The sequence below is a fragment of the Euprymna scolopes genome, chromosome 2 (assembly GCF_053919585.1).
Source record: "Euprymna scolopes isolate OS-2025 chromosome 2, ASM5391958v1, whole genome shotgun sequence".
Classification (NCBI taxonomy): domain Eukaryota; kingdom Metazoa; phylum Mollusca; class Cephalopoda; order Sepiida; family Sepiolidae; genus Euprymna; species Euprymna scolopes.
Window position 1 is genome coordinate 33,101,037 of NC_136483.1, and position 26,366 is coordinate 33,127,402.

Below are 26,366 nucleotides of genomic sequence, written 5' to 3' on the forward strand. Positions count from 1 at the left end.
TTTTTTTTTTTCTTTCTTTCTTTCTTTATAAGTTTTGGTTTCAGTTTCGATTCAAGATGATGCACCCAAGTCATGGATATATATTTTTATTTTATATATATACAAATATATTTAAACTTATTTTACAAATTTTATAAATACTTTTGCAGTTTTAAGAAAAGAGCTACAATAATATCAGGGCATCTCCATTTACGCTGAACATTCACAGAATGCCAACATCAATATATATACACATGAAAGGGTCTGCTGTGGAATTTCCACAGGTCTCGCTAGTATTTTATTATAGTATTTGTAAATTTATATGAAAGATTGATTTTGTCCTAGTTTTTTTTTTTTTTTTTTTTTTTGTAATTAGAATAGTTTTAATGTGTATTTATTGCAGTAGTAGATATACATACATCTCAATATCTAATTCAGTATCGTTAAATTGGGAACTTATTTTTTATTTGGATTATCTTGATTGTATTAATATTTAATTTTGTTTTGTTTTTCCTAATAAGTAAGAAATATATGGGATCCAATGTTATAATTGTTAACATGTATGGCGAGTTATTTTCATGGAGCTGTTTCAGTCAGTACAAGATGCTATATTGAGTACCATCGGAGATATTCTATAATTCATTCCAGTATTCTGAAAATTGACTAAAAGTACAGAGTTCAGTATTAAAAATACAGCAATATGATATTCCCTTATTCTTCAAATACAAGCAGAATGCAATGTAGAGTTTAATTGAATTGGAGAGAGTGCTTATTAGTTAAGTTTAAAATCTGGTGGTTTATGTTCACGTTGGAAATGAAATAATAGCAGTCTAGCAAAAATATTTATACCTGTTAATAAAGTGACACAGTGAGATGAGCAGAGTGAGAGGACACTGGATAGAGAATGAAAATATTTGTTAGTAAATGTAATAATTTTAAACAAAGATGAAATGTATGCATAATTTCACAAAGCAAGTATGTTGAGTGTGTAAGAGTTGTCCAAAAATAGAGATCATTTTATTATATATATACACTCCTATAAATTCGTTTTTCTTTTGTGTGTATTGATATTCATTATTTCTATTTATTTAAAAAGAAAATACAATTTTCTTATATATGGGTTGTGGAATTGCATTTACTAGCAAAAGATCTAGCTAATTTGCATACTCTTTTAAACATTCATTTTAATTAATTCCCTATTAGTTGCTTCGGTTTTCTTATGGGATAATCATCTTTATTTCTTTATTTAACTATTATGTGTAATTATATTCATGCAGATATTCTACATGATTTATGCTTGCATAATATTTGTGTAAAAAGTTTATAGTAAACACAAAATTGTTTCCATATATATTTATGTATATGTATATATTTTTGTTTAACAAAGTGTGAAAATTAAAAAAAATGAAATTTGCCAGGTGAAGGTCAAATGTCGGCATTACTCAATGCGTAATATAGTAGCTATTGGTTCATGTTTTAATTTTTAGCCTTGCAGTAAACATGTTTTCATAGCTCAGTCATTTATGGCAGAGGCAAAATAAATTGTGAGCTGAAAGTTTTGGTTTTGATTCTCGGTGGTGACACATGAGTCTTTTTTTTATACTTTTTAAATCATTACTATATATTGCATCCAATCTATCTGTCAATCTATCTATAAAAGTGAAAATGTCTGTCTTTTCTCTATGGTAGTTAAGGAAGATTATTATACAGAAAAGTATTACTTTACATATTCACACTTTTTAATATATACATATGCACATAACCTTATGAACAATACATAGGGCCCGAGCAAAGCCAGGCGGAACTGCTAGTATATATATATATATATATATATATATATATATATATATATATATAAAGCTGAACATCTGTGTGTGTGTCTGGTCATGAATAGGCTCCTATATGGTTGACTATTTTAAAAAACTGATTACATATAATGATGGAAGATGTATCGAGGATCAGGAATGGGTATGTTTGATCTGGCAGAACGGTGATTCATAAAAATTGTGGGGTCTGCGTTCGCGTCTGGCCCCCAAAGTATGGAAATAAAAAATGAAGAAAAAAAAAAATGTTTACAAGGGTTTTTGATATAGATGTACATAATAATACTTTGATAAGTATGTTTCAACTTAAATAGGGATGGTATAATAAAATTGTGGGGTCTGCATTCGCACCTGTACTCCATGGAAATATGGCACAAACTTTAACAAAGACTTTTTATATCTATTTGCGTAAGTATACTTTGATAATTATGTTTCAGTTTGAAGAAATATGGTATAATAAAATTATGGGGTGTTCGTTCACGCCTGACCTCCATAGAATGTAAATATGTCATAAAGTTTAACAAGGTTTTTAAAAAGGGGTGAGGGTCCACAATAACTCCTTAACTTTAATCTTAATTCACGTTAGCTTTTATTTATTTTTTTGAGTTGAATCATATTGTGTCGAATAAACTTACCTCATAAATTCATGTTCTTAAAGTGAAAGCCACAAAAAAAGTTGGAACTTTAGACAATTCTCGACACAAATTTTGCATAACTCTGTTTTTTCCTTCTCCTCTTGCACGTGGCACTCTTTCGAAAATAGATAAATAATAAAAAATAAGAAAGTTACTTGTTATCGTGTCAAAAGAAGGAAAAATCCTGCTCACATGATTACGTGTGATTTTAAAAACATTTATATAACCTTTTTATTTATTTATCTGTTTAAGATTTTTTTGTCAGTATACTAGAAGGAATTCAGTTGACTACAACCCTTTCTGCGTGTTCATTACGTTACAATAGTACACCCCTGAATCCGACAGCGTAATACTACACCGTTCAATACTGTAAAACTGAAACGAAGCTGTTCTGCTTGAAAAGGGCGCCATTTTCTTCTTTATATTTATATTGATTCTTTGCTTTAAAAAACTAAAGTAATTATGTGTTTACTTTTTTAATACCCCATTTTGCTGTTTCGGATTATTTTACTAAAGTAAGTAAAGCTTCATTATTTTTCAAAACTGTTTTTGTTTCTTTGTTTTTCGATATTTCGTCGATATTATTTAGTAAGAATGTTTAGCAGAAAAGCCAACAAACGACTACCCGAAAAAATAAATATGCAAGAAATAAATGTTACCATAGTCAATAAAAGTTCAGTTCATGTTTTTTTTTTGTTTTGAAATAGTTTTTAATGCTCTTTTCTTGAAATAATTTCAGCGAACCAAAATTAAAACGAAATTTGAGGCGATAACTACTTAAATGAATTTTTATATAAACTACACATGCCATAATCGAATATTCCTCAAGCACAAAATAACAAAAAACATTAAAATATGTTTATAAATATTCCTTACGTTGACGGAACTCTCTTAAATTGTTAACACAGAATGCTCAGGTGCCCCTCCTTCAAATTGAAAGCAGGGCTCTCCATTTCAAAATCGCTGCCATTTTGATTTTTTTTTTTTTAAAGCGGTTTGTGAATTAAAAAGTAAAAATAATTTTTATAAACTACTTAAAAGTACAAACCAATGAACTTTTCTACCATAAAAGTAATTTTTATTGACTATGGTAACATTTATTTCTTGTATATTTATATTATCTATATATATATAAAAGCGAAAATGTATGTATGTATGTATGTATGAACGCTTTTCCTCGATGTCCACAAAAGGCTTCTTTCAGAGAAGCGCTTGCTCGGTTCACAACTTCTTAAAACTTTTTATATCGTCTATAAATTGTAATATCTGAGTTATCCACGGAGCTCGCCTGTCTATTTGATTTTATTGACTTTCAAACATTAATTATTCTACATTTCCCGCATCATCACGTGTTACATTCGGTTTTCAGTATAAAAAAAAAAGCGAAACTCGACTCTAATCACAGGCCGAAAGCCAGTTGTCTCAAGACAGCTAAGTAACATTTGTTCAATGTCGACTTCGTCATATCAGACTGTAGCTTTCATTTCGCTCCTCCTAATAAACAGGGAGCGGGCTTTTAAAAACAAACAAACCGATTTATTGACCTCATTAAAAACTGTCCCGCACAAAATGCTTACTGCTGAATACTTATCGCCATCACGTCAATCAAAAACACTCACCTGTTTTTTTTTAACACTTTACTATTTTCCAACTGCGCGTCGTGAAGGCTTCGTTTTTTTTTTTTTTTTTCACGGGCACCTGTTTTTTTTCACATTTTCGGGGGGTTTTCACATACCCCGAAAAACACCCGGGCAATGCCTGGTACCCCTTGCTAGTTATATATATAACATTTTCTCTTTGTAAGGAAACATCATTTTGTTGGTCACTCTTGGCTACGAATGGAAACAAAGTTGATATAAAAAATATATTTTCGCAAAAATTATCTTTACTTTCATCATATTTTGCTTAGGGTAAAATTTTTGAGTATCAAAACCTATCTCTTTACAACCCCTCCTTTTCATAACATATCATACTTTCATCAATCACAGTCCATTTTCTGTAGGCTGTTTTTGAACCCAGTCAACGACTGGTACTTCTGCTAGTATATATATATATATATATACTATGATAAAAATATATACCAAGATAAAAAATAGTAGTTTGAAGAAACAAATAATGTTTGAATTCTTCAGACTATTTCCATCTTGGTGGTGATTTTCACAATTTTCTTCAGGTGAATCTTATGGAACTTGGAAAACTTTGTTGTTTTCAGTACTGCATGGAATACTTTGAAAAAATGGCGTTAGGATTCACATCACTAAAGTCGTCAATATGACAGTAATATGTGGATAATACGTTCATACTTTGGCTTAAGGATGTTCAAGCATTGCTGGACCATGTGAGCTCTATTCATTCATTTATAAAGTTGATATTAAATACATCAAAAGCTAACCATTATTGGACATATCCCTGTCATTAATGGGTCAGTCTGTGTCTACATACAGGGTGTTCAAGATTATTAAATAGTGCATTAAATTTAGTTATTAATTATTTGATTCTAAAATTGCTAGTATTTCTATCCATAGTTTCAATAGTAATTGTAATTTGTGCATGTTTTCATATTTTTCCAATTTTTCATAAATGAGGATTTTTGTATTGATGTTGATTAATATGAGTATGAAGTAGTCTAATCATACTACCAACATAAAAAGTTTGAACTTTGCACATTATTATCATGTATGGTTCTTTGGCATATGCCTGTTAATAATGAGTCAGCTTGTGTGTATAGTGCATTTAAGACACATTTAATACTTTTTAGAAAGGAAAAAAAATGTCATATCTTGGCCAATAATTGGTGCATTCTCAAAATTCAAAAGCAATCTCTTGGAGAAACTTTTGCTGAATGCAACTTAGTTGAAGAAACTGCCCTAAAGTTCAATTACATCATTCTGGTGGGTTCTGAAACAGAAGCAGACAGCCTTTGAAAGATGCTTGAATACTAGTTGATCCTGGCAGGCAATACGATTACAGTGCAATACTATTGCTGTCTTTCTCAACTACACCCAGTAAGAATAGTTCAGGTGAAGGGATGAGGGAGAAAATGTTGTGACTGGTGAAGTTATGGAAGTTGACAGGCAGCCAATTCTGAGTTTTCTTAGAAGTGTGACATGAAGTTGAGTATTGCTGCTACATGTATGACCTTTCCACTATCACCTTCACTCAGTATTTGACAACAGGGAGTTTTCTGAGTCAGTTTTTTTGGGGGGAGAGGGAGGGCATGATGTGACATTTGTTGGAAACATACTTCATAATATCACGGTTTAAGAGAACTTGATCTTCATGGCACACAAGACTTCTAGCAAACAATTGTTCTGCACATTGTGCAACTGGTCCTGAGAAGAACCACAGCATCTCTAGCTTGGATTAGATGTTTGACCATAATGAAGAGTTTCTTAGCTTAATGAAGATCCTTGTTCAGCACTCCCTTCATAGTCATCATTCTCTGACTTCTATATTTCTTATTAAGATTCACATAGATTTGTCTGCACTTTTTGCAGCTTCACAATAAATTTTGTTGTGTGGACACAGTTAAAACACTTACCATGATCCTTCGTCATTGATTCTCCAGCTCACATTTCACAGCTTTCAAGGTATTCAAGGAACATTGAGCTGCAGCTAAAACATTTTTAATTCAACATAATACAGGTCACTCTCTTCTTATATCCTGATGCTTTCTGGTCATCCATAGAAACAACTTTACTGCTATTAAATACTTGGTTCTGAAATGACAGAATATAAAAAAAATCATCAAATTTGTCTTGAAAACCCTGTAAAAAGCAAATAATATCCAGATATATTTGATTATTGCTTTTTAAGCAGGATAGAATCTGAAATGAGTAAAAAAAGTGTGTGTGTGTATATATATATATATGTGTGTGTGTATATATGTATGTGTGTGTATATATATATATATATATATATATATGTGTGTGTGCATTCTGCCTCAGAATTGTGTGAATGAACATGTATCACTGTCACATTTTGGGAGTTCTGTATTGTCTAACTATCATAAGTTTTATGCATTCCCCAATTAGTTTAGTAGCCTCTGTCTATTGCTAACGGTTTTATGATCATGGCTTAATAAAATATAATTTAACCAAAATATTTACTTTTCTGTCGCAGATTGTTTAACAATGGAAATGAAACGAACCCAGCCTCTTTTTGCATTCCTTTGAATACTTTCCTGATTGCCGTTGGCAACTTAAAATTCCGAGGTACATCAGTTTTGTTCCGTTTGCTTCGTTCTTGCCATACTCATTCCAAAAGGTAAGATTTTCGTTCAGTTCATTGTTTTCTCTTCTCCTTCCAATCATTTTGTTTAGGACAAATCACAAATTTGTTTATTAGTGTGAAAAAACAAAGCACCAAATATCAATGTTATATTTTTCCTTTCTGCAAAGTTTAAATCAAAAATAACAAATTTCCTCTAAAGAAAAAAACAAGCAACTCAAACACTGAGTAAATATTTGAAGATATAAAGATTATTGGATTCTCCATTAAATTATCCTGAACAGGGTTGATATGCCATAAAACAGAACAATCAAACCAAAATACTATGCATCATGTACAACATATTGTAATAAGACCATATAACGAATAAATTACTGTATGTCTTCCATGCAAATGTAAACTTTTAGTATCGGCTGGATATGTATCCAGAAATGAAAAACCTGCTGGAAAAGTCGTATCAAATTAGCGCTTCATCGTTATAATCAGTTTTTTATATATTTTTTTAATAAAATTGAAATAAAAATTAAAAGAAAAAATTTAATTTGATTTAAAAAAGAACTTAAAAATAACTACATTTATGCAAAACACATTACAAAAAGAGACAACATTCAGTCATCAACAACGAGATTATATTTTCATCTTGTTTTTCTTAATTAAAAAAATAACTTACAAATAACCATGTTTATTTAAAACGCAACAGAAAAACCGACAATAGTCGGGCGTCAACTTAATTTAAAAAAACAAAATGGTGCTTATGCATTTATGTTACCGTTATATTTTTTAAATAGCATTTTCAAATAAAATTGTATCTTTTTTTATTAAATTGTTAGGTGAAAGTACATCCTCCCCTCCCCATGTTTTAAATACACAGCCAATCACCTAATATGCAGTACTTTATGAATACCTACAAAAAGATTAGTTATTTACTTTTTTCTTTTCTTTAATGACTTTCCATAAACCAATAGTCGGTAGATACTCATCCAAGTTCAGATTTTCATTTTTGGTTATTTTTTAATGTGCCTTAATCAATGACTTGCAGAGAACACTTTAAGGGAGGGTGTTCATGAAAAAAAATGGTGTCTCGGTGGAACATTCCTCTGAAAAGGGCACTTTTAAAATAGGAGTAAAAAGGGCTTGGGTACCTTTAGTACCTGCCTCCTCTGCACGTCCCTGGCCTTAATGTATGTTCAAGCTTTAAGACTCCTTACTTTAAACTGACCTTGTACACTGCTCTTGTGTCAATAATTTTTATTTTTATTTCTTTTATTTAGATCTGGGACAGATGATGAGCATGAGGAATCTCCCAAAAAACGACTCAAAATTGTTTCAAATGAAGGTTAGAGGTTTTTTTTGTTTGTTTTTTTAATTATTTGCAGGGTCACCTGGCATTGTTTAAGACCATAAAAATAAAATAGAAGAGGTTAAAAAGTTTGTAGCGTCTTTAATATTAAAACTTCTCTCACAATCCATTTCTATCTTTCTCTCTTTCATCGTTTTATCATACACCTCCTATTTTTTCACTCCCACCTAGCCCATTATTATTGAAAATTGGAAATTACTGACCCTGCATTCCTTCTCTCTGACAAAACCTGTCCCACTTGACCTCCAAAAAATGGATGTAATTTGAATTATTTCATTTCCTTCTAGTCCCGTCTTTGTAACCTATTTTCATCTAAACTGCCAACATGAAATTACAAATATCTAAACCAAGCCTTTTTAATAGATATGATTGTGTAATTTGAAAATGTTGAAAATGCCTAAAAATATTTTTTTTTTGTTTTCTTTTCCATTTCTTTATTTAGAGTCGTTTGCAAATGGTGAAGATGACAACAAAAATGGCCTCCTGGCAGGCAAGAATTATGAGCTTGCTACTCACACGGTGAAAGTGAGACGAACTGGAACTTTGGCAGACATTATGGCAATCTGGGATTTGGAAGGTTTTTCATCCATTAATTTTCTTTTTAAATATTATTTTTAAACTTTTCATCATTATCTATAATATAAACCTCACCTGTCTGTTTAAATGTATGTATGCATGTTTGTATGTCTGCCTAAACCTAGACAGAGGCGACGGATTTTCATGGGATCGGTATCATTTTGACGCTTAATGTCTTGGATGACAAATATCGAAAAATTGGCCCAAAACATTAATTCCTTCACCTTCAATTATGCACTTTTCTACAAGGAAGGGTTGATTTTTTTGCGAGACATTATCGTATCGGTTAGATTGACTTTACCTAATTTTAATGTTCCGAACTTCCGGTCATGTCATGGAGTAACGATAAGACGTCAGATTTTCTTTCACTTTCTTTTCTGCCTTCACATCACGAGTTCGAGCCTGCCTGCCTACTACCACCTTTTTTTTTTTTTTTCCTGCTCAACACACACCGTCAAACACCTGGGCAACACCAGGCACCCAGACTAGTACTGTATAAAACATCTGCTTTAACTCTACAGAAACCAAAGATTCTCAGTACGTTCGCCAACTACTTGTTTACCCCTAGTTTATATAAAGACTGCCAGACAACCTTTTTTGATACTCTGTCAAAAGTTTTCTCTATATCAGACAGTTAAATAAGTCTTTTTGAACCATGTTGAAATCTTGCAATTTGTTTTTTTTGTATAATTTTTGTGTTATTGACAAGAATATTTTGATTTGGTGTTTTGTGAATTTATATTTTTTTAATAGAACTGTTAATCAAATATATTCACTTGTATAGTGTAGGTATTGTATGTTTAATGTTGAACTAATATATATAAAAGTTACTGAAGAATTTCTTGTTAGTCTTATTATAACAAAACATATCTAAAAGAAGGTTTACTACCTAAATATATTTTTGAAAATAAAAAAAAATATACAACATACTCTCAAATGAAAATCATTATATAGTACAAATAATCTTGCTACTAGCACTCTAGTTTAAGGTGACTAAAATGGTGTGTAGTTTCAGGTACTCTGTGATAACGGTATGGAGAGTCTTGGCAATAAGCAGCCACGGTTGGTGTGTGCTCACTGTAGAGAAGTACTGGCACTGAAACCTGGACCTCGTTCGATCCAAAAACAATAAGAAAATAAGATGAATGCAAATGTCAGGGTTTGAGATTGCAGCATAAAGACATTTTTATTTTTTTGTTGTGTGTGTGGGGGGGGATGACGTTATCTCGCTCATGTGAGTTCGCTGTGAGTTTGCAGTGACAAAGTGAGACAAAAAGAAAAGTACAACACTAAAAGTTAAGAGTTCTGAAACATTTTTTCTCTGCATTCAGACTAGTATGAAGCACATCGCATGTTATGGGGCTCAGTCCTTCCAAAAGATTACTTTATTTGTCATATAAAAAAAAAACTGTTTAAAACTTCACACATTTATTTAAATGATGCATATTTTTTAAGATCATTATAAAAACGAATTAACGTAATATAAACATTATAAGCAACGATCTTTAGATTTAGCAAGTATACTGTCTCTGGATGCATATACCTTTTGTAAAGCCGTGTACAAATCTTGGACAGTCAGCTAAACACCTTTCAACTATGAAAACTCTGAGGCATGGTTTATTTTAGAAACAGGTTTACTGTCTGTGAACAATGTAAAACTACAAAAAAGATGTAGCAGAGACAAAGAGTCTAATAAAACCTAAAGAGAGTTCTAAGTTTAATAACATTGCTTGATCGGATATATTTTGAGCATAAGTATTTTATCCATTACATAAGATGTATGTGAAGGATGTCAGCGGTTACATCGATTGAAACATACAAATAACACTCAAGATGAGAGCAGTAGTCCGAATAATCCAAGTGATATGCAAAAATGAAAATAAAGACTACCTGGGGAAACTCCAAGTAGGTAAAGTTTGTAGTCTAATTTATTAGGCTTGGTGTTTATTAAAACTATTGCCACCTTGTTGGGTGTCATGCATATATGCGGGTTAATATTGATATCATTTCTGAAATTTTCATTTAAAATACACTTAATTAGTTTTTATACTACTTTATTTTTATTTTATTTTTTTCATTATCATTTTTAAAAGTAATCCCCTTTTCTAATTCTCTTTTAGGCACTGCAGCTGTAAGTGCCAGTTCTGCAGATCATCTTGAAGGGGATATGACACGATTCCAGCGGATGTCATCTGTAGATTCTTTCAATCAGGTTTGTTGTTAATAATTAACAGGGTCATGAAAATCCCATGTTAAGTAGGAAAAATTAAAACCTAATTTAGATGAGACGAAAACCAATATAACTCAAACTTGATTGGTCAATAAATGTAAATATATTGTGTTCATTACTTTCCAGACACACAAATGGTTGATGTTACCCCTCTCACTCTCTCTCTCTCTCAACTGATATAATACTCTAATACTTTTCCATGTGTCAACCTATGCGAATCCTTCTCTGTTATAACCCTTCTTCTCCTCCCCCTCCATGTTGAGCATCATTGATTTCATATGAATTAGGTGAGTTTTGTTGGCATACGTTTCCCCAATATCTTCTAGATAGAATTCTTTCTTGAAAGACATCAGGTATGTACAGAAGGGACCATGTGAAGGTTGCCAGAACAACTGGATTCAAACATGGCACATCAAGGTTGTCGGTTCGTATAATTAACCAATCACCTCCCTGATGATGCTGAAACTAATTGAAACATAATATACAAATGGGCAATATGTACGCATATTAATATTGAATTAATATGATAAAAAAATAGGATAAATGGTGAAAATTAAGAATTCAAAATCGAGAAGCATAATTTATTTCTTTTTTTCTATTTAAAATTCTATTAAACTTTTATTTTTTCAAGTTTTCTTTGTGTAACATGAAAAAACTTTACTCTCTGTTCTTTTTTTTCTTCTTGTTTTAAGCTCCACTTTTCCTTTTTCAATTTTCATTCTCTTACAGATCTTTTTTTTTTTCATTTCCTTTTTTCTTTTCCCTTTTCTGTCTTTTACTTTCATTCTATCGTCTCCTCTTTGCTCTTTTTTCTCGTTTTCTGTTTTCTTTTATTATTTTACTTTCATCTTCTTGCTAAAATGTTTCTATTTTCCACTTTTCTCTTCTTTCCATTATTTTATTTTTGTCCTTTTCTATATATAGATTCCCCTTCCTTTCTCGCCTTTCTTTTATTTATTTAATTTTTTTTTTGTATTTACCCTTTTTTACTCTTTTCCTTAAAGTTAAAGGAGCAAACACCTTTATAATCATCATTATATCATAATGAATCTGAAGATTCTATTGTTAGCATTGGTTTCCATGATATTTTCTAGTCAGAATTCGTTCTAGAAAGACATCGGGGATTATAGGAAGGACCATCTGAAAGTTGCCAACATCCTAAATGAAAATTATTTTTGTTGAACTTGGGACCCACAGGTCATTAGTCCATGTCATTAATCACAAGACCACCTCCCATCTTTATCATAATAATGCAACACAATTCAATCACAATTAAATATTAGAGATCAAAGTGAATGTTTACAATGCAAAATATTACAAACAATTATGTTTTAGCAAAAAAACATTGGTTTTTTTTTTTTCAGCAGAATTGTAAGAAACAAAAATAAATTCAGGTAAATAAGTATCAAGTAGTTTATAGGAATTTCAAAAATCTTATAAAACAGACAAATAAGTGCCTCCAGTTTGTATTATTTGGATTATTCAGATTACTGATCTCATCTGGAGTGTTATTCTCACCATGTTTTAGCTGATGTAACCGCCAACCTTCTTCGGATATATCTTGTTGAGCTGGGGAATCTTTCTGTCGAACTCGTGAATCTTTCTGTTTGAACTCCTGAATCTGCAGAAAATTTTGAAGGGAATCCTTTATTTAATCCATAGGGATAGCATGCTCTCATTCTGTCAGTCATTATTGGGTAGAATTCAAGTAATTTACAATTGTATTCTTAGTATGGCCTGTACTGAGGATCGAACGTTCAATCTCCAGAAGAGTGTCATTTAGAACTGAATTTTACCTAATACTTTATCAATTATGTTATGGGTCCTTAAAGATTAGAGGTTACATCAGCAGAAGCATTGTGGGAATAATACTCAAGATAAGAACGTCAGTCCGAGTAATACAATCATCATCTCCAATATTCAGAAACAAATATTTCCAATCACATTATAAAAATAAAAGTAATTTTATAATTATATTGAAAATTATCTTTTTATTGCAAAAATTAATCCCACAATACAATTCGGTATCTGAACAAGTCTATAATATTCCAGTCAGAAGTTATTTATAAAATACTAGCAGGCTGCCTGGCATTGCCCGGTCATAAAATATGCTTAAATAGGATATTTTGATTAATGCAGATTTCGTATTATATCATATTGGACCTAATATATAGTAATGATTTAAAAAGTTAAAAAAAACAAAATGACTTGTGCACCACCACCTAGAATCAAAACGTTTAGCTTACGATTTATTTTTTCCTCTGACATTAATGCCTGACCTATGAAGACATGTTTGCTCCCAGGCTAAAAATTAAAACATAGATCAATAGCTATTACGTTACTCGTGTATATCTGTAATGCTGTCGTTTGACCTTCACCTGGCAAATTTCATTTTTTTAAATTTTCACACTTTTGTACAGATTTTTCCAGGCTAAAACCCAAATATAAAGTTTTGCATGGGTTCTAATACCCTATATATGAAGTTTCATGACTATAGACCAAAAACTGAATGAGGAGTTTGATAGGCAGAATTTTTTAAACAAATATATTATACTCATATATAAATATATATGGAAAGAGGTTTGTGCTTACTATAAACATTTTACGCAAATATTACGCAAGTATAAATCATGTAGAATATCTGTATGAATATAATTACATGTGATAGTTAACTAAAGATGATCATCCCATAAGAAAACCGAAAAAACTAATAGGGAATTGATTAAAATGAATGTTTAAAAGAATATGCAAATTAGCTAGATTTTTTGCTAGTGTATGCAATTCCACGACCCATATATAACAAAGTTTTATTTTCTTTTTAAATAAATAGAAAATAGGCTTGCCTTTTTTCTGTTGTTCTTGGCCTTCGGGCCAGGATCAAAGTGTAGTATATGTTCCAGCAGATGCTGCAAGCATTATATCTTATATGTGGGGGAAACCCCACATATAAGACCTTGGTCAATGTAGGGGAAACCCTTCATACCAATTGTCATTATTCAGCTCCCCTACTCCCCGGGGAGTTGGTCCCCATTTCTCCTTCACTCCTCACAGTAAAAATCGGCCTTGTGCCTAATTTGCTCTGTGGGGGAGCAAATAAATACCTGGCCTTCGGGCCGGGATCAAAGTGTAGTATCTCTTCCGGCAGATACTGCAAGCAAAGACCATTATAAGACCTTGGTCAATGTAGGGGCAACCCTTCATACCAATTGTCACTATCCAGCTCCCCTACTCCCCGGGAAGTTGGTTCCCATTTCCCCTTCATTCCTCACATTAAAAATTGACCTTGTGCCTAATTTGCTCGGTGGGGGAGCAAATAAATACCCTTCGGGCTGGGATCAAAGTGTAGTATCTGTTCTGCAGATGCTGCACTTAAGATAATTTGTACCAGTCAATGGAGGGGAAACCCTCTATACTGGGACAATTATTATTTTTGGTAACCAGAGTGCCTTTTTGCCTACTTTTAGGGGAGCTGGTTTTTACCCCACATTAAAAACGGCCTTGTGCCTAATTTCTTTGGTGGGGAAGCAAATAAATACATTAAATAAATAGAAAAAAGGTTTTTAATATGACTATCAATACACAAAAAAAAACATTTATAGGAGTATGGATTTAAAAAATTTACACTTATCATTCTTTCTTTTCTTGTCTTTTCCTTTTTTTTACATGATCGATACAAAAACACATGATGAAAAATAAATTTTAATGTTTAGATTTTGATTTGTTTTTTTTTTACTATTATTTAACTAATTTAGATTTTCAATTATAACTGTTTCAATCACTCAGCTTGTTTATCTTTCTGGTTTGCAGCGTTCTCATCCAAATGAAATGTTAACCGGACTTCGCTATTTTGAAAGGGAAAAAATTTCACCTGCCACTAAAGAAACAAAGGTAATCATCAATTTTTTAAATCCTTTAGTCATCACTTATCCTCTACCTACTACTCCTCTCTTACATTGTGTTTCACATATTAGTTTCTACAATTACCTGAAATGGCACTAATAACAGCAGTACTGACCCTTTCTATGTTATACCCCTAGCTGCAGTTAGCATTATTGCCAAACATGAATGAACCAATGTATATGTATGCACGTAATAATGTTTAATAATAATATATATATATATATATATACAGACTAAATTTATTTTTAAACATAATAAAATAAAAAGAATGAAAGGGCTAGTTAACTAGCTTTGAACCTTGCTCAACAGAGCTAAATCGAGGTTAGGAATAATTAAAAAAAATATAGAATGGAGATTATAGTGAGGGAGGGAGAATCAAATAGAAACCACATTAAGTTCAAGGAGATTTTCTTTTTGTTTATAAAGAGAAGGTCTCAAAGACTTAATGTAAATACTTTCTAGGAGAATGTCAATACATATATATATATATATATATATATATATATATTAATTATATTTATAATAATAAATAAATATAACATTTTTTAAAATTAAGGCTAGACAATCTAAAGGAGAGGATAACTTTAAAAAATATTGGCGAAAAAAGTGACACCTTCCCCCTGTAGAAAAGTGCCTAGTTGAAGGGGAAGATATTAATGTTTTTTAGCCAATTTTTCGATATTTGTCGTATGAAAGGTCAAACTTTAAAACGGTACTGATCTTGGTAAAATCCGTCGCCTCTATTGAAAGTTTAAAGCAGACATGCAAACATACATACATACATTTATATATTGGTAACTAAAAATTTTCAACCCAAACTGATGAAAAAGCTTGCCCTATCTCTGAATACCCTTTATGTAAAATTTCAAATATTTAGACCAGAAATTGTCTGAGTAATTTAGAAGAGACCGCAGAGGTCAATTTTTTTTAACTTTGACCTCTATTATGACCCCTTAAAATTTATTGTTTTGGGCTCAAATCAAGTTATTAAGTTCAAGGAGTCTATATCTAAAATTTCAAGTGCGTAGACCCAAAATTGTCGGAGGAGTTTGGTAAAGTTCTCAAAGGTCAAATCGTTGAATTTTGACCCCTTAATCGCCAAATTTCTGGCCCAAAACCGATCACATCGATTTTCCCAAATCTCAGTAACCTGTATATCAAATTTTGAGTCTGTAGACTAAAAATTGACAGTTATTGCGTAGGGAAATGTACACAGACACACAGATACACAAACACGTTCACTTTTATAGATATATATATACTTTTCATTTCAATAAATATTCAATTATTAGTAAATAAAAAAAACAATTATTCAATGTGTATTTATCAAAGTTACATATAGATTTGAGCCTCCTCCTCCACTCATACATACATACATACATACACGCACATTTATCCACAAGATTGTGTGATAGTTTTGTTAATCCTCGACGGCTGACTATGAAACCTTTAAAATACTTATTAATTAATCACTCGTAAAAAAATATTTTCAAATAATAATTTATAATGGAAATTTTTAATTTTTTAATTGGTGTCTATTAAATATTTTCAATTTTGTTATAAAGTAGTTTCAATACTTTTCAAAAAATTCCTTAAAGATCTTAGTTACTTGTTAATTAATGAGAATCAGATTTAAAATAGTAATTTTTAGCATTGAGTACAACTAATAAACTAATTAGTTTTGGAGTAATGGCCACCAGATTTATTGTAATGGAGCTGATGCATAAAATCAATTGCTTTCTCTTTGGTTGTGACGGTTGTCCTCATTGACAGAAGCACTATTACCTTGTATGCTGTGTTTGCTGTTAGAAGTGAGATTCTGACTTCTTCAAATGAGTGAACCTGGTTGGGATGCTCGGTTGCAATCAAGTAGTTGGGACAGTAAACTAACCTATGTCACCAGCTATGCAGAAAAATTATCTAATTAGTAGTAGCATTGGTACTTGTACGGTTTAATCAAGACATTAAAAAATGAAAATATAAACAAAAAAAAGCTTATATTGTATGTATCCGTTATGAAATGAAGTTCTCCGAAAAAAATTTCACTTAATTTCATCAAGTAGGTTTTTTTTGTTTTGTTTTTTTTTACAGCAAAAAAAACAATTTGTTATGATACCGAGCAAAAGGCAGTCATGTTTCGATTTTTCGGAATAAAAGATATCAATTAAAGCGCTTTAAACTGAGTTATCTCCCCATGGCGTATTCAAAAAATTCAAAGATGTCTACCTTCAACACACTGTCTTAAAAAGTGTTTTTCTGCTATAAAAAAAACTACTTGATCAAATTAAATGAAGATTTTTTTGGAGATCTTTAGTCTAAAACGGATACATACAATACTTTTTTTTTTTTCGATATTTTCATTTTTTAATGTCTTGATTAAATTGTACAAGTACCGCAGCATTTGCGTAATATAAACAGGCGAAATTGTTTGTTCATCATGAAAATGAAAATTAGAAAATCTCTACCTGTTTGAACTACTCATTTTTAAGACCTCATTTTCATACATCAACTTCAGCTCACCTTTCAACTGCTTTCTGATTTACAATGTCACTCACGTTTCCTTTGCTTCTAATTTTTCCAGTCACACATCTTGTCACATCTGACCTTCTAATCTTGCTAGACAATATTATATTCAATGTCTTTGAATACTTTTAATAACATTAACATGAAAAATAGTAATTATATTATACGGTTTTGAATACCCAACTTTTTATTTACTTTTTTTTCTTCATATGAAAATAATTAAATCAATTTTGTGATTAAAATATATTTCAATATTAATCTTGAAAACATGAAAAAAATGTTTTTACAAAACTGCATGTTTGTCAAAAAATAAAAGCTAATTATACCATTCATTATTTTGTATCTGGTTTAGTTTAATACTTTGATTCTTATCCAGAATTCCTGCGTATTAAAAACTAGCAGGACCCGTTAATTGGCGTTGCCCTGTGGAAGCCCCCTCCCCCAAATAAATCACAAAGATTGATCAAGTAGGTTTACTTTTGTAAGTTATTAATGGGAATTTGTAGGCACTAAAACATAAATCTCACAAGCTTATATTATTGATTTATCTCCCTCTTCTTTTTAGAAGGTTTTCAAAATGGCAAAAAAAAAAAATGGCCATCCTTCTGTTACTCATAAAATTTGATTTTCTTATTTAAAAATAAAACTACTTGATTAATTCATATGATTTTTGGAATATGATATTTTCGTTTTGTTGTGGGTGCATACATCGTACAGATTTTTCTTTATTTTCGTTTAATATATGGGGAAATCCTGAACAAGAATCAATATTTTCATATTTATTTTTAAATCATTTTTTATTTTTAACTGAATGCATCTTTGGGTGTTATGAACTTATTTAAGAGAATTGAAGCAATCTTTTCCAGCAACTATGACTGATATTACCACTGTTTATTTATTACATCTTCACGATCAGAAGAGGCACTGTCTCATTTCCTCGGTTTTGTTTATATCTTAATAGGTTATGTAATTAAGCACTGTCTCATATGCAAACAAATGAAACTGTCTTATATATTAACAGTAAGATTCCGCACATCGAGAATGCTGTATACTTGAACCCTTATTGTATATTTTGTTGTTATGAAGAAAGTCTCTTTTGTTTATTTAACATTTAGTGACATTGAATGGAAGGTGGCAGAGGAATCTCAACTGACAAAAAAGAAGCTGTTAACGAAAGTTGTATATTTTATGGCAGAAAGATCAACATTTAACTGTGATGATTGCGATAACGCACAATTTTATCTTAGAAAAAAAAAGCTAGAAAAAAAAAATGAAATAAGAAATTGAAAATGACATGAAGAGAACTCATCTTACAAAAAGAAAAACATGTGGAATTTATTTGAAATGCATGCATTGTTAAATGGAAGTATTTCAAACGCATAAAGAATATAAATTTTCTCTTTTTTTTTTTTAACTTCAGTTTGTCACAAACAAGGCAGATTATCACAGAGACGTAAGGGTTACTATGAATTTAGAGCCATATATATATAGGAGCATTCTAAGTGGGGAGTTGTGCAGTGAGATGTTTGTTTACATTACATTTGAATTTCTGCATGTTGGTACATTCAGATAAATAGGGAACAGAGAGGGAATTCCCAGGGCAAGCAACTCAAAGAAAGAAGCGATTGGAGTAGAAAACCTTCTGACATCAGAAAAGCTTTACAATAAGGGGATGTTATTTTGCTGATTGTTTGGTTGGTCGGTAGTATTTACATTGGGGGGGGGAGAAAGTTCATTGGAACACATTCTGTTGAAGTATTTGTAACACAAGCACAGGAATCCAAGGTGAAAGAGTAAAATTTAACTGATTGTCAGGTTGGTCGGAGATATTTATGTAAAGGAGGCATCAGAGCAGCAATAATGTAAAACAAATGTAAGGCTGGAGCTTGGTAGACAGGTGTGACCTATTAGATTGGAGACATTTCCGGTACACCAGCCCAGATATGACAGGAGCTTGGAGCAGTATGTTGTTGTCAGGAACTGAACTTGTTCTTTAGTTTGTTATTGTATATGGATGTTGCTATGTATTGTTTTTCTGCCTTTTGGAAAAATAAATAAATTTTGTGAAGATTACAAATTTTTTAAAAATTATTTTAAACAATTTTTTTATTTAAAAAGATTGTTTTATTTTATTCTTTTTATTTAAATGAAAACAATTTAATAATTTATTCATCAAATAGAATAAGAATTAATAGATTTGATTGGAGAAAGATTAATTTATTTTCCAACAGTTTTTTTTTTTAAATCTGTAATTTTTTTTAATTTGAATTGTTTTTTCTTATGTAGGATGCCTTTTCATGGGGAGCTGTTGATTGCAATGCATTGGCAAAATGCTTACTCATATTGTGTTCTCAAGCAAAAGAAATCCTCAAGCGAGAATCTCGACTCTTAGTATTGAAATCACCAATTTACATTTTAGGTAAGCGAAATATTAATGCATATTTATGCGTATTTTCATTTTCTCTTTGTAAAGTAAAGCAATGGATTTTTTAATGTCTAATTTTATTACAGACTAGCCGGAATTTTTTTTTTTTTTTTTTTTGCATAGGAATCACTACTTGACAATGCCCGGAGGCCACTCGAGGATAAGGGTTAATGGATATACATTAGTCAATGGGATTATAACGTAGTAAACATAAGTATTGGAAATTTTGTAAATTGGATCAAATTGTACCTATTTACTATGCCTCCCCACGGGACAGAGTTAGACACCAGGGTCGTTTCTTAACGTGAAGAAAAGGTACAAAAATAAAAATTATCTCAGTCGTGAAGGATTTCTCCTCCACCGAAAGAGAACAAGAAATAGAAGTGCAGCATCTGAAGAACAGATACTACACTTTGATCTTGTCCCGAAGGCTTTATGGATCAAATTGTAGTCAGCTGGAAAACAGTCAAACAGAAAAGAGTTTCACAGGCGTGCACTTCTAAGAAAAACGCTTTGGTCATGGAATCTACGTTTAGGTACAGAGAAAGAGTATGAAAAATTATTGATAGTGGTTTGGGCTAGACGAGTGTTTTTTGTGAAAGTTTGGCGAGGGGGGGGAATAGATTGGAGCTCAGACAAGCACTTGCCATGAAAGTAGCGATAAAGTAGAGACAGGCTCGCAACGTCTCTTCTGTGGGAAAGAGATTGCAGGGAAGAGAAAAGGGTATCCCCCACTAAGCTATGAAGTCTATTTTGAACTCTGTAAACTCTATGTCCATATCCCATAACACTTTTTTATTGTTTTTGTTACATTTTATAGTTAATTTTTATCTTGCAAATTTCATAAAAAGTGTTTTTTTAATCTTTGGGTATATTTATTTTTTATATTATATTTACTATCTTGAAGATCAATTGCATGTTTCTGTTTGTTTTCTCCAACTTTCAGTCAATTTAACTGAGAAGAGAAGTCGGAAAATGTTTGATTTTAAATATTTTGGAGATGTTGTAGATATCTCTGGAGACTGAATACCCAGTACAAGCAAGATTAAAGCATCATAGGAAGCTTTGAACTCAATGGAGAAACCAATTCCAACAGAATTAAACTAGTTCAACAAATTGTAATTTACTGATTCATATGAATTGCATTGTGATTGGCACAATGGATATATTCACATATTATGGTATGAATTATTGCTAGTTAAAATTCTGTTGAATCTACTATCATCATTCATAAAAGTATTAACCTGCAATCCACGTCCCCTCCCACTCAACCATGGATAAAATAACAGCATGTGTTCAGTAAATTGTATAAAATTGTTTAACAATATCTTTTCTTTAGATTATTTTTAATTTAAGTAAAAACAATTTAATAATTAATCAAAAATAAGAAAAAATTAATAAATAGCTTTTTATTTGGAGAAAGGAGGGTTTTTTGTCCATCATTTTCTGTTGTTCCAATAAAATTTTGAACATGTTTTTTCATTTCTAAATTTTTTTATCTTTAAATTTTAATCTTATTCTTTTTTTTCTTTTTTTTTTTGTGATTGACACTATGAATATACTCATAAATTCTGGAATCAATTATTAATAGTTCAAATTCTATTGAATTTATGAACATCATTCAGAAAAGAATTAACCTGCAATCTACACTTTACCCCCACCATTAATCTATGGGTAAAATTATCATTTTTGATTAATTATTAAATTGCTTTTACTTAAATCAAAAAATAACCTGAACAATAATATTGTTAAACAATTTTGTACAATTCATTGAAAACATGTTGATATTTTATCCATAGCTAAGTGTTCAATGAATTGCTTAACAATATGTATTGTGTAGGTTATTAGATAACCTAAACTTTGAATATGGAAATTATCCAATAAAATGTTATTTTTCTTCAAATCAATAAATGCTAACAAAAATAATTCTATATAAATAAATGTCTGTTCACTGCAAATAATTCTAATGAAAAAGTCTTAAACTGCAGTGGTTATGATGTGCCACCATGTGCTTCTCTGCTCAACAGCAATTGCTGATCCCAACCCTGTTTTTGTGGTCTTCTTCACTTTTATCTTCTAATCTATCTACTATCGCTCAAAGGCAGCATGCATTCCGCAAACTTATCTGACGTAAGTCCAATACAAATAGGCAAAATTTTGTAGAAGCTAAAAATAATTGTAAGCAAGAAATAGCTGCAGCCAAGAGAATGCATTCTGAAGTTATTAGAAAACGCATCGAGTCTCAGAAACTAAGAACTCATGATTTTTTGAAAATTTATAACAGTGTAGTAAATAATAGACAATCGACAATTCCTCCACTATCCAAAAACCTTGAGATTATTTGAATAGCATCTGAAAAGGAAAATCTGTTTGCCCAACATTTTACCTTCAACTCCACTTTAGACCTAGCAGACCACCCCCTCCCAAATTTCCCTATGCAAACAGTAGCCACAATCGATGACCTGAAAACCACCCCTTCCCTTGTTTGTAAATTTTCTCAGAGATGGGGACATTTGCTGATGACATCACCCTCTATAACAGATACAAGGGTAAAACAAATGAACACATATCTAAGGAAATCGCTAAAACTCTAGAGGAAAACCTCCTGTCTGTAGTGGAATGGGGCTGTAACTGGTTGGTAACATTCGATGCTGCCAAGACTAAGTTTATTTCCTTTAATAATTACAAGAGACCTTCTCAACCACTGATTTCCATGGCTAATGATACACTGTCTGAAAGTACTTCTCTCAAGCTCCTAGGGTTAACATTCACAGACATGAATTGGAACACATACATTGAGGAAATTGCAAAGGCTGCTGCAAAGAAGGTAGGCTCTCTTTATCGTGCTAGAAGACTTCTTATGTTGCATAGGGGGCATTCATATTAATGAGGGGGAAGACATAGAGAAGGAAAACGACATTTCTACATTTTACTGTCTTTGGTTCTTATAACACATATTTAGAGAGGAGGGTTATCAGTTCTTATGACACAGGAGGGGACAGTCATTACTTAGATGGAGGGGGGGGAGACATTACTTGGATGAGTTATACACAATGTTCATTAATAACGATTAGTTCACATTACCTTCAATTTGGTAGAAAGATGACACAAGACGGCAGTTACAAAAAGTTCTTTTATTACATTCGACCGGTCGCAATGATAATGACATCCAGGAATTCAAAGTTGACTACATGATTAAAACTTTGTCCCTCACTTCCAAAGGGAGACCCTCCTCTGATTCGATCCGGACTTGACTCTGGACTCCGTCTCTCTCAGTCTAACTCATCTTCGACTCTAGCTCCTATATTGAGAATTCATTTCTGCCATGACATCATACGCATGTCCAAAAATGTGCATGACCCACGTGGCCTGAACATGCGGGCTTCGTACATGTCTGCAGACAAAATTCTTACTAACCTATTTTTCGACCTAACATTTTTTCCAATATGTTTTTAATTTTCTATTGTTCTTTCTTCTAACTAACCTTATTTTAATTCCATTTTCATAAAAGAATTGAACACTCAACATATCTAAACTATTTTATGTGAAAACCGAACAATCGAAATTCTACATTCCATTTCTGACCCTATTTCTGAACCTTGCTTACAAGGTTCGAATCTAAGTCTATCTTATCTTGAAAGTATCCTATATTTCTAGGTCACGGTTGACCTATGCATGGAGTATTGTTGTGACATCTAGGCTAATGCATCTGCCACTAGTCTCTCGCTCCTAGACAACCTCTGTCCTATTGCCGAAACGTGGCATCCTTGTGCCTGTTTTACAAGTATTTCAATGGCAAGTGCTCTGACGAACTCAGAGCACTAGTACCCCCTTGACATAAACCCCTAACAAACCCAACAAGTAGCAAAATCCTACCTCTATGTTGTTAAGCCTTCTACTTGAATAACTTTTTCCCCTGCACTTTGGAATTCCTTCCTGAGTCCCTGTTTATAATAATGAAAAAATATTGAATTTCAAGTAAAATAAACAGTATCTATGTAATTGTCATGTCGCAAATAATAACATATCCAAAAATTACAGAAAACGATAAGGTAGAAAAATGATTATTCATGAAAAAATACATTTGTAAAATTTATTTTTTTCACTTTCAAAATCTATCGATTTGAATTGGATAGTTAACAGGGGAGGTAATTAAGTTTTCAACTTCTCACAAATTCAGTCGCATTTTTGTATGTCCAGCAAAGGCTTTTTCCGACAGGCTTCTTGAGGAGGAGGTCACTATTCTTTAGAACTTTTTATATACTCCCTAGATCATAATATCTACGATTTGCGAAGGGACGTTGTATGTAGATTTATTTACACCGACTTTTTATAAAATTGACGCTATTCCATCCTCTGGTGTGTTTATTCATGTTTTTCTTATAAAAGCGAAACTAAATCGAAAGCGAAGGCATCTTCCATGCCTTTTGTGCCAGAATGTCCAGAAAGTAATCAGCTTTGATCAATCTGGGAGAAACCCCTCATATCAGACAATTGTTATTCACTTGGACATTCCCTTTTCATGGGGAACTAGTTTTTCCCAACATCGTGGGGAAATGAAACGGCAGAAAGCTTAACTGGCCTCCACCCAACGTTCGTTTCTGCAAGTCAACTTTTTGATTAACATCGACAAATTTCAACGCTTTTCACTTCCTATGTCTCCTTAGCATAGCGGTAAAATGCCATGTTTTCTTTCACTTTCTTTTCTACCTTCGGGTTTGTTACTTTTTTTTTTCTTTTACACCTACAAACACCCGGACAACACCGCGTACCGCTGCTAGTCTTTATATATATAAAAGGCAAAATAGGCGCAAGCATTTGTGTATGTCCGCAAAAGGCTTTTCAGATTGGGGATCTGCTATCGGTTAAATTCTAAATTTTCTTGAGTTAAAAAAAAAATTTCCACCGTGCCATTGTCTTCAGTGTTTGTTTGTCTTTTTTGTATAATAAAGTGAAACTATTTGAATGCAAACGACAGAAAACAGGAAGTTTACCTGGCCCCCAGCTAGGTTTTAAAGCAGCATTTAATAAAGCGAGAAGCTTAAGCAACATTCATTTCTGCGCATGCGTGGCAACTCCTATGATTCTTAAGTTAATTACCAACTCCTCTTTCGCCTAATGGTTAGCAAGGGAGACTAATTACCTTATGTTTTCTAGTTGGATCCCAGCTATCTCTATATCTTTTTAAAAATTTTTTTATTTCATCCTTGTGCCAATATCCTCCACCCGGGCAAAAGTTAATTACCAACTTATTGAATTCACTATCCTCTTTGGCCAAATGGTTAGCATGGAAAAATAATTACCCACCTCTCTATTTATTTACATCGACTTTTATAAAAATTCTTGCTATTTTGGCTACTTACGTGTTCGTTCGGCTTTTTTGTATAGAATCGAAACTGATCTGAAGTGAAGATGCGGTTCCTGGCACGAAGGCTGAGAACGTCCAGAAAGCAATGAGCATTTGATCAATGTGGGGGAAACTCCTTATATCAGACAATTGCTATTCATATGGACACTCTCCTCTTTATGGGGAGCTGGTTTCCCCCCAACATTTTGGCGAAACAAAAAGTTGGGAAACAAAACCAAAATAATTACCCTGTAGTAAATGTTCACTGCGAGATTTCTATGGCATGATCATTACAATCGCACACCTGTCAATTTAACTTTTTCATCATTAAATTTGAACTCTGTTTAGTTACTCTTCCTTCGTGAGCGAGTGGTAAGTTGTCAGGTTTTTTTTCACACTTTCTTTTCCACCTTCATCTCAACGTTCCGGGTTCGATCCTACCAACTTACCAAAACTTTTTTTTTTGTTACCCCCCCCCAACACACACACACACCTACAAACACCCGGGCAACACCGGGTACCTCCGCTAGTTCCTATTAAATCTCAAATTCTTATAGTCTAATAGTTAGATGACAAACTCTTTTACCGTGTTCTAGGACCACTGTATAGCATCTGTTTTGATACTGTATTTTACCGTTTCTATTCAGTCAGTGAGAGAGAAATTATTCTTGACTAAGGCAATTTTTAATTTTGTCTTAATTCAGATAAATGAGTCTTAAACCACGGTGTTTATGAAATTAGCTAGGACTGTTGTTAACAACCATGTCAGCAGCGTGTATCGCCTCAACTGTTTAATAAAGATGGTTAAATAAGATTTAACATTTCATTGTAATTAAATTTAATAAATTTGTGTAAACATAATTTACAAGAGTGCATTTGGCATCAGAGTAATAACTTTGCAATGTTGAGGCTCCATTAGAATCTTAAAGTGATAAAAACTTGTTCACATTTCGAGATCTGAGGTCAAACATTTCCACCAGTGACTAGAAGGAAAAAATCCTCATTTCTCTTGGCTCCATTTAAAAATATTCAAGAGGTTGGACTTCAAGACACAATGGTGAAAACTGAGAATACAGCTTACATGATTGCATTAATGTACGTAAAAAGAAAACTTTGAATTAAACCTCCATTATAATGACAAAAAATTTCTAGAGGTTTATGTAAAAGTAGGCCAGTTCAGTTTTTGATTGCGGAATACAAGAAAGCATACTGTTGGCTGTCTTTCTTGACTCTTGTACTGGCCCTATGTCATTACCATGTACTTGTTGAAAATAAAGATGGGTTACCATTTGGTAAAGCAAAGTGCTGTATGTAAAATTTGGTCCTAATGGCCTTATA

The 26,366-nt window shown here is 32.1% G+C and overlaps 1 protein-coding gene across 1 annotated transcript in view; it reads left to right on the forward strand.

Moving 5' to 3' along the window:
- LOC145290642 (uncharacterized) overlaps positions 1–26,366 on the forward strand; it is a 123,743-nt gene that overhangs the window by 86,359 nt on the left and 11,018 nt on the right. Inside the window, exons 8-13 of the mRNA XM_080136500.1 lie at positions 6,560–6,703; positions 7,939–8,003; positions 8,470–8,604; positions 10,724–10,815; positions 14,641–14,721; positions 19,543–19,675. Coding sequence (XP_079992626.1) covers positions 6,560–6,703; positions 7,939–8,003; positions 8,470–8,604; positions 10,724–10,815; positions 14,641–14,721; positions 19,543–19,675 — 650 coding nt within the window. The remainder of the gene's footprint in view (positions 1–6,559; positions 6,704–7,938; positions 8,004–8,469; positions 8,605–10,723; positions 10,816–14,640; positions 14,722–19,542; positions 19,676–26,366) is intronic.